The 9,977-nt window shown below is 38.4% G+C and overlaps 1 protein-coding gene across 1 annotated transcript in view; it reads right to left on the bottom strand.

Moving 5' to 3' along the window:
• HPSE (heparanase) overlaps positions 1 to 9,977 on the bottom strand; it is a 42,465-nt gene continuing 32,488 nt past the window's right edge. Inside the window, exons 10-12 of the mRNA XM_003832244.6 lie at positions 9,406 to 9,524; positions 8,215 to 8,361; positions 1 to 3,048 (exon numbers count right to left, since the gene is read on the bottom strand). Coding sequence (XP_003832292.4) covers positions 2,889 to 3,048; positions 8,215 to 8,361; positions 9,406 to 9,524 — 426 coding nt within the window. The 3' untranslated portion in view covers positions 1 to 2,888. The remainder of the gene's footprint in view (positions 3,049 to 8,214; positions 8,362 to 9,405; positions 9,525 to 9,977) is intronic.

The raw sequence follows: 9,977 nt of genomic DNA, 5'->3' as shown, positions 1-9,977 counted from the left end.
TCAAGGTTATAAAAATTACTTTATTTCAAATGTGAAAATATAAAAACCACTTACATATAAAATTTAAGAGTATTGAAAGATCTAAAATTTAATTTTCAGCCTTAGCTCCTTACAAATATACTTAAATTGAATGAAATTGAATGGAATTAACCTAAGTGTCCATCAACTGATAAGTGGATAAAGAAAATGTGGTATATATGTACCATGGACTATTACTCAGCCATAAAGAAGAATAAAATAATGTATTTTGCAGCAACTTGGACGGAACTGGGGGCTGTTATCCTAAGGGAAGTAACTCAGGAATGGAAAACCAAATACTGCATGTTCTCACTTATAAGTGGAAGCTTAGCTGTAGGTACACAAGAACATACACAGTGGTATAAGGGATGTTGGAGACTCAGAAGGGAAGAGGGCGGAAGGAGGGTAATGGATGAAAAATTACCTATTGGGTACAATGTACATCACTCAGGTGACAAGTACATTAAAAGCCGAGTCTTCACCACTACACAATTCACCCCTGTAAGCAAAAAGTGTGTACCCCTAAAGCTATTAAAATAAAAAATTTTAAAGATACTATATTCATAACAGGCATACATTTGAAGAATATTAATCCTTAAGAGGGGAAAATAATTACATTTTTTCACTGGTAAAAAGCGCAGAACTGCAGTGTTCAGTTTGTAGACTGACCAACACCCTCTCCATTCCAAAGGGTTACTCAGAGACAATTATAGGAACCTCGTTGTTGTTGGCAGTGACTGGTGAAATGGACACATTACCCATTTCTGAACAATAAGACATGAGGAGACATGAGGAGAGGTTTGCTGTGAGAAGCTCTGAAAAAGAGTTATTCAAGTCTATGAAGGAGACTCAAAAAATGGCTCATTTTCTTCCTCTGGTTGCTATGAGGTTTGAAGGGGCCCATGAAACAGCTACAGCCATCATGCTACCAGAGTCTGAGAATGAAGCCAGCGCTAAAGATGGCAGAGCAGAGAGCTGGGAAGAACCCAGATCCCTGGTGACGTACTGAAGTGCTGGAGCCTGGCCTGTTTGAACGTCTAGTTATGTGGGAATATACATTTCCTTATTGCTTAAGCCATTTGAATTAGGAGTTTCTGTTACTTGCAGCCAAAAGCTTCCCAACTGAAACAAGGATGAAAGGTAGAGAAAAAGCAAGCATTAACAGACAGTTATAAGGTATTGGGTGTTTTCTAAAATTTATCCTTTTGACAAATCAATTTCATTTATAGTAATTTTAAGTTTACAGAATCTCTTCACCTCTGAATTGTCATTAACCATTTTTTATACTATCATATATAACAATCTGTCCTCTCACATATTATTGCTGACAAAGAAAACCGAAAGAAGAAAATCAGCAAAATCTAGCTCTCTTTTAAGGTGCAAATAGGTAGTTTCTCTTTTACAACCAGTTTCACGGTAATGGCAGTACACTTTTTCTGATGGGTGCCTGTAGAGATGGCACATGAAGGAAAGAATTCTAAAATCTTCTAATACATTTTGAAAGATAAATATACGGCTAAGCACCTTCTTAAAACTCATAATACATCCTTCGCTTCCTTGCTTCCTGACCATATTAGGAGCATTCACATACATTTTTAATAACTTGTTTTTTTGAGATGGAATCTCGCTGTGTCACCCAGGCTGGAGTGCAGTGGCACAATCTCGGCTCACTGCAACCTCTGCCTCCTGGGTTCAAGTAATTCTCCTGCCCCAGCCTCTCAAGTAGCTGGGACTACAGGTGTGCACCACCACATCCAGCTAATTTTTGTATTTTTTAGTAGAGACGGGGTTTCACCATGTTGGCCAGGCTGGTCTCAAATTCCTGACGTCAGGTGATCCATCTGCCTCGGCCTCCCAAAGTGCTAGGATTACAGGTGTGAGCCACTGCGCCCAGCCATTTTTAATAACTTTAAATAAAGACTGGTTGCGGTGGCTAATCGCTGTCCCCACAGGTATTTCGCTGACTAGCAACACTGCACAGAGGTAACATCAAATGATCTCTTGCTGTACCATGCTGTACTCCCAAAGAAATCCCAGCACCTGGAAGGCCAAGGTGGGAGGATCAATTGAGTCCAGGAGTTCAGGACCAGTTTGGGTAACACAGCGAGACCCCATCTCTACAATAAATTTTTAAAAAATAGCCAAGTGTGATGGCATGTGTCTGTGGTCCTAGCTACTTGGGAGGCTAAGTGGGAGGATGACTTGAGCCCAGGAGTTAAAAGGCTGCAGTGAGCTATGATTGCACCACTGCACTCAAGCCTGGGCAACAGAGTGATACCCTGTCTCAAAAATAAAACACTGCTGGGTGTGGTGGCTCACGCCTGTAATCCCAGCACTTTGAGAGGCTGAGGCAGGTGGATCACTTGAGGACAGGAGTTCGAGGACAGGAGTTCGAGACCAGCTTGGCCAATATGGCGAAACTCCATCTCTACAAAAAATATAGAAAGTAGCTGGGTGTGGTGGCACACGCCTATAATCCCAGCTACTCAGGAAGCTGAGGCAGGAGAATTGCTTGAAGTTGCAGTGAGCCAAGATCGCACCATGGCACTCCAGCCTGGGTGACAGAGAGAGATTCTGTCTCAAAATAAATAAATAAATAAATAATAAAACAAAACAAAACTTTAGATAAAAGTAAAACATGCAAAATGCTAAGCAGTATTTGGAACAAGGTATTATTAGCTATTATTATTAGCAGTGTTCTACCTAGCGAGATCAAAATACTGTGCTAAATCTAGCACTGAGAGTGTCCCAGTGTCTCTCAAGCACCCACTAGTTGCTTTGAAAGGTATCTGCTTCCTTTCCTATAACTTGAGTTGCTTTACTCTTAGTATACTTGAAAAATTCAGTGTCAGGACTAGTATATTTTATTTTCAGATGCAAGCAGCAACTTTGGCATTTCTTATCACAAAAAAACTATATGAGAAAGCTGGCAAGCCCAGTGAACTTCCTGGCCGGAGAGGTTTTTCCATTAAAGGTGGCAAGGTTTGATCATCCACCATCTTTAGAGTTTGACCATTGAGTTGGACAGATCTGCAAAGGAGAAAGATACACCGAGTTAACCAAGTGATGCGTGCCTCACCCATGCTGCTACAAAAGTCATGAAATCTTTTTTAGACCAAATAAATTTTTTTTGTGTGTGGCAGCCTATATTAGATAACTTGTATTTCAACACTTTATCAGTTAGGCATTTGACCTAGATAATCTTTAAGCTACAATGGCAGAGATGAGTAGTTATGATAGAGACCATATGGACTCCAAAGCCAGAAATACTTACTGTCTGGCCCATTACAGAAAATGGAACACACACAATCTATACTAGGCAATATGATGGCGGTATAAAAAGGAAAAACATGACACAACTTCTGGAATGGTGGCTATTTTATTTAATGGCCAATAATTGAAACCTTTTTTATGTAAAGAAAATAGATATATAGAATTGAATGCAGTTTTTATGAATTTAGCATAAATGGTAGCCAATGAAATTTCTCACTTGTAACTATGCCCATAAACTGCCTAACTCCCCTCTCCCTGCAGGAGGTATGCATTCATTTTCTTACTGTTATTAAGAAATTTTGGTAGAACGCTGTGGTGAAACAAAAACAATTTGGCTAAACTACAGAAAATTTTATATTTTCTATGTATTTCACTATTGGAATTCAAATTAAAAACGGTTGAACGTTCTTAAAAATTGAGGAAAAGTGTTATTTCTTATACATACTTATTATTTAAATCAAATTAATGCATATTCACAGGAGCAAATCAATATAGGCAAGAGCTTATGAAGAAAAGCTTTAGTCGGCTGTAGGTCTATTGATATTTTCATAATTCTAAATAAGATGCTTATATCTCTTTTTCTCAAATATGTTTTATATTGTGAACAAAGTTAGCACTCTTTAAATATTGAAAACTTGTAAGATTAGGCCGAGCACAGTGGTTCACACCTGTAATCCCAGCACTTTGGGAGGCTGAGGCAGGCAGATCACTTGAGGCCAGGAGTTCAAGATCAGCCTGGCCAACATGGCAAAACTCCATCTCTACCCAAAAATACAAAAATTAGCCGGGCATGGTGGTGTGTGCCTGTAGTCCCAGCTACTCAGGAGGCTGAGACATGAGAATCGTTTGAACCTGGGAGGCGGAGGTTGCAGTGTGCCGAGATTGCACCACTGCACTCCAGCCTGGTAGAGCAAGATTCTGTCTAAAAAAAGAAAAAAAAAAAAAAAGAAAAGAGAACGTATAAGACTAGTTACTGTCAGAGTTATATTTATATCATTTAGGTAATACATGTAAAGTATGTAGAACACTTATAACAGTGTCTTTTATATAGTAAACACTATAAAAGTATTATCTATCATCATTATTATTACTAAGATAAATATAAGAAAAGTAACCTAAGTCATTATAACCATTTTAAATATTTCGATGTATATTCATTCTTTCATCTATTTTTTATGTACATGTATACAGTCATATGCCACATAAGGATGTTTTGGTCCACCACAGACCGCATATATGAGTGTGGTTCCATAAAATGATAAAATTATAATTCCTATTGCCTAGCAATGTCATAGTCATTGTAACATTGCAGCACAACACATTAGTTTTCTATGTTTAGATGTGTTTAGATACACAACTACTTACACAATGATAACTTGCCATTGTGTTAAGTATTTGTATATTCACTACAGTAACATGCTTTACAGGTTTGTAGCCTAGGAGCAACAGGCTAGTCATATAGCCTAGATATATAGTAGGCTAGACCATCTAGGTTTGTGTAAGTTCACTCTATGATGTTCACACAAGGATGAAATCACCTATCGACACATTTCTCGGAATGTATCCCCATCATTAAGCAACACATGACTGTACATACCTTTTTTTTTTTTTTACTTAAGTATGGGTATACTGTATTTTCTTAAAACTTGATTCTTCCCCCCACCCCAGCACATCCTAACTTTTTCTCACACCATTAAACATTCATCCACTACATAATTTTAATGTCTGCACAGGATTCCATGGTGTGAGTATATTAGTTTATTTACTTAATTCTCTAATGTTAGATATTTTTCCATGTAGCATTATTATATATATTTTTTCCTTAAAGAAATCTCTCACACCCTGTCCTCATTAAGCATCAGTGAGCAGAAACACTGGTTTCCATTTTGACTTAATGAGACGCTCAGCCCTGTGTTTTGTAACTTAAGACATATCAATAGCACGCCCATGATTGTAGCAGAGGCTAGCATGCCTGCATTGCAGTTGTACTCAGTCTATATGAGTTGGTTTTGTTTAAAAGCCTGTATCACCTCAATTTTTAGATGGAGTGAAGGGGGAAATGCCATGACCATCATCAGGAAACCACAAACAAAAATAGGTCTTGAAAATATCTCCAGCTAACAGTGGCAAGAGCCTGTTCTGCATGAAATTAAGAACCTTGCAAGAGTACACACAAAAGTTTTAGATATGCTTTTGGAGAGGATAATTTGCTACAAAGTTTAAAGGTAAATCTGATCACTGTGAATTAATCCTGCTGGGGATAAGATGAGGTACATGGGCAAGATATTATACCATCAGGCTATATTGCTTAATCAGCTGTATATTTATCTAAAAGATGCTACACATATATCAAGGGTAAGCTTAATGTATGCTGATTATTTTCACATCAGGCTGGGCAATGAGGGTGGGGTTTAATTTGGGTGTAGTGTCTTATTTTATATTCTGAAGTCAATAACATGACGACGAAGAAATAGAAGATGTTTGTCAAATTTCAGATGAAATGAAGCTGGAAGGAATTAGCAAGCAACAGATTCGGCGGAAATGGGGATGCTGGCAAAATGTATGAGATAAATATAAAATACTGCCTTTATGTTAAAAATATGTTCACTCAGCCCAGATGAGGTGGGTCATGCCTGTAATCCCAGCACTTTGGGCGGCTAAGGCAGCAGGATTGCGTGAGTCCAGGAGTTCGAGACCAGCTTGGGCAATATAGTGAGACCTTGTCTCTATTTTTTTAAAAAAAACACCATATGTTCATTTAAATATTTATTAAAGTCTTACTATGCAGGACCCTAATAATTTTTAGGGCTGGGTGCAGTTTTTCATGCCTGTAATCCCAGCACTTTGGGAGGCTGAGGAAGATCACTTGAGCTTAGGAGTTTGAGACCAGCCTGGGCAACATAATGAGACCTCGTCTCTACAAAAAATTAAAAAATTAGCCAGGTGTGGTAGCATAAGCCTGTGGTCTCAGCTACTCAGAAGGCTGAGGAGGAAGGATCACTTGAGCCCAGGCAGCGGTGGCTGCAGTGAGCTGTGACCGCACCACTACTCTCCAGCCTGGGAGACAGAATGAGACCCCCGCCTCAAAAATAATGATAATGATAGTAATAATTTTTAAAGGTGACTGTTGTTTAACTCTCCGAGGTCATTAATATGAGTAAGCGTACAGACTGTGCACTCATAAACTTATCTAGGATACTATTTTGCAAAATTTTAAAGACAGAAGAGTGTAAGTAATATATACTCATCAAAGAGAATTTAGGGGAACAAAACATTGTCTATAATTTCACCAGTTTTCCAATTATAAAACATGAAATGTGTGATCAGAATGTAATAGGGGCAGGGCACGGTGGCTCACTCATGTAATCCTAGCACTTTGGGAGGCTAAGGCAGGTGGATCACTTGAGGTCAGGAGTTCAAGACCAGCCTGGCCCACATGGTGAAACCTCATCTCTACTAAAAATACAAAAATTAGCCAGGCGTGGTGATGCATGCCTCTAATCCCAGCTACTAGGGAGGCTGAGGTGGGAGAATTGCTTGAACCCAGGAGGCGGAGGTTGCAGTGAGCCTAGATCATGCTACTGCACTCTAGCCTGGGCAACAGAGTGAGACTCTGTCTCAAAAAAAAAAAAAAAAAAGAAGAAAGAAAAAATGTCTACAGAGGTTATGTTGGAAAGGCTCTTGGGAAGACTTCTGGATCTCTCCCCCGACCCTGCCTTTTTCCTATTACATGTTATATGATTATAGTTACAGTAAAATAAAGCATAGAGGGGAAAAAATAAAAGAGGAGTACCCAGTGTAAATAATGTTTGTCTGTGGGGGACAGGACTTTGGAGAAAGCGTGCTTACTGTACTGCCTCAGGTTCCGAGGCTAATAGTCCTGGAACACATCACTTATGTGGCATTTGCAAAGATGGGAGGAGATGGTGAGAATTTTGTAAACTCTTAATTTTTATTTATTTATTTTTTTGAGACAGGGTCTCACTCTGTCACCCAGGCTGGGTGACAGAGGCACCATCACAGCTCACTGCAGCCATGACCCCCCTGGGCTCAAGCAATCCTCCCACCTCAGCTTCCCAAGTAGCTGGGACTACAGGCATGCGCCACCACACCTGGCTAATTTTGGTATATTTTGTAGAGAGAGTTTTGCCATATTGCCCAGGCTGGTCTCAAACTCCTGGGCTGAAGTGATCTGCCTGCTTCAGCTTCCCAAAGTGTTGAGATTACAGGCATGAGCCACTGTGCCAAGCCTGTAAACTCTTTTTATGCTCCAATATGAGAATAGTCATGAGAAAGGAACTCCTTCCAACATACATTGAACAGAAACCTTAAAATATTTATATGCCTAACTCTTCAAGACTCATAGTCATTTTCTGGCACTCCATTGAATACAGGCTTTTATAAGATGTAGTCAATAATTGGTTTTTGAAACCAAAGTGTATGAGAATCTACTTAAGAAGTATACTCTAGCTATTCCTTTTCTTACTCTAACCAATAAAAATTAATGCTGTAAAAGAATCACACTGATCTCACATGGTATGATATTTTATACCAACCCACATACCTTTGATAGCAATTATATAAAGGTATATTTTGCTTTAGTGAATGTGTTACCAAGAATTATGTCTTTTTAGAGTAAATAATTTACATGCGTTGAGTGGATCTTGATATGTCAAGTTATTTTGAAATGCAAACTTATTCTCTAAGATAACTGCTAGTTTGTGTTCACATCCTTTTGCTTTAGACTCTTAGGGTGAGTTATACTCATATTAGTAAGTATTCATACATAAATTTCCTGAATATTAAGAATTATTAGAACTTGAAATAGTTGACTTTGTCTTTTGCTCCCTGTCCAAACTCTCTATTCTGATAAACACCAATAAATTTATTCAAAGTTTGGAATGCACAAGGAAAATTACTTACTTGGAAAGTAATCCATGAGGTCCCAAAGGTCTTAGAAGGTATTTATCCACTTGCTTGTTAAAAAAAGGATAGGGTAACCGCAAGTACTTGGTGACATTATGGAGGTTTATGGCATACAGAGTTAAATCTCCTTCTTTATACCTTGGACTAAAAGCAAAGAGGTTACCTTAATAAAAATATGTATCTAATTTAAGCAATTAAAAACTCAATTACAAATGTGATCCTAAGTATTAGTATCCATAATGACAATCCATAATGCATCCTAAGTATTAGGATCCATAATGACAGTGGGCCCTATTAGTATCCTTCTTTTATGATCGTTTTAGACCGCTAATGTGCTCCTATTTTGAAAACACAATTAAAAATGTTGCTGTTCATGCTACCAATGTCTGGGCTAGAGCACACTGAGATCCTCACAGCTCTGCCAGCTGGGTTGTTAAGAGGCCAGCCAGACTATCCATTTTCAGACATAGGAAGGTAAAAGGCAAATTTTGTGGGTTCATGTGAATTCAAATTATAAACCATAAAAACAGGGGCTTTTCCTAGCCTTATAAAAAGACTGAAATATATAAGAAAATTAAATCTACTGACATTTTTTATGAATTTATCCATTCAAACCATTCCCCTCGCTACTTCCTACTGGGGTCCTCACTATCCAGAGTTCCCAGTCACCAACAATCGGAAATGGTAGCTGGTCTTTTTTGGCTAGAATGAGTATTTCAGCATCATCTTATCAGGAATGATAGATTGAAACCTATCTAGAGAATATTCCTGAGATTTAGGAACATTTTTTGCTACCTAAAGCAAGAGTATGAGGCTACAAAAATCTGGATGTCTTCTCAACTCCAGAAACTGCGGTCACAACTTTTGAAAATAATATTGTTGTTATTATTGTTCTCCTCTTCAAGAATCACTTGAACCCGGGAGGCGGAGGTTGCAGTGAGCTGAGATTGCACCACTGCACTTCAGCCTGGGTGACAGAGCGAGGCCCTGTCTCAAAAAACAACAACAACAAAAGTAGCATTTTTCTTCTAAAAATAAAATAAAATAAAATCGTTGTATAAAACTTTACTAAATTGCAAATGCCTATACTTATGCAATGTATAGACACATGCAACAGGGTGTTTGAGTAAAGTTACAGGCTTACCCACTAAAACTTGATGATTGGTAAAGAGCGTGTTTCATACTTACTTGTCAGTGTTTGTGCAATGAAGGTATACTCGAAGCTTCCTTCTCTTTGAACCTTTCACGCTTGCCATTAACACCTTGGTGCCCACCAATTTCTTGAACAGAAGAGATAGCCAATAATCCTAGTTGTGGTGGTTGGGGAGAAAGAGACAAAAATAGATCTTTACTTATGTCCTTATTTAATGAAACCAGTGGCAAGCAAATAGTTATCCTACAAAGAGTATCACTGTTATCCTGGGGGCATTTAAATAGGATTCATTTTTTTTTTCCCCCTCACATGTGACCACCATGAATCTGAGAGCAGTATCTTGCTTGCTGCTTTTTATCACTGGAGGACACAATTCAAAAGGCCATAGCCTGTAGGGGATATCTGTCAAGAATGATCAGAGTTTAAGTATTCTTGGTTATCGTTCATCCAAGAATTCAAAGCAAAGCTCAAAGCCAAACTTTTAGACACACACACATACACAAACACATGTACACACAAAGACAAATTTTTAAAGTAAAACTTCTGTCTGTTTAGAGACAAATAATTTCATTTAGGCCAGGCACGGTGGCCAAAGTGTAATCCCAGG

Source organism: Pan paniscus, chromosome 3 (genome assembly GCF_029289425.2).
Source record: "Pan paniscus chromosome 3, NHGRI_mPanPan1-v2.0_pri, whole genome shotgun sequence".
Lineage (NCBI taxonomy): Eukaryota > Metazoa > Chordata > Mammalia > Primates > Hominidae > Pan > Pan paniscus.
The sequence above is the reverse complement of the archived record's forward strand: the minus strand, read 5'-3'. Positions and strand labels throughout refer to the sequence as shown.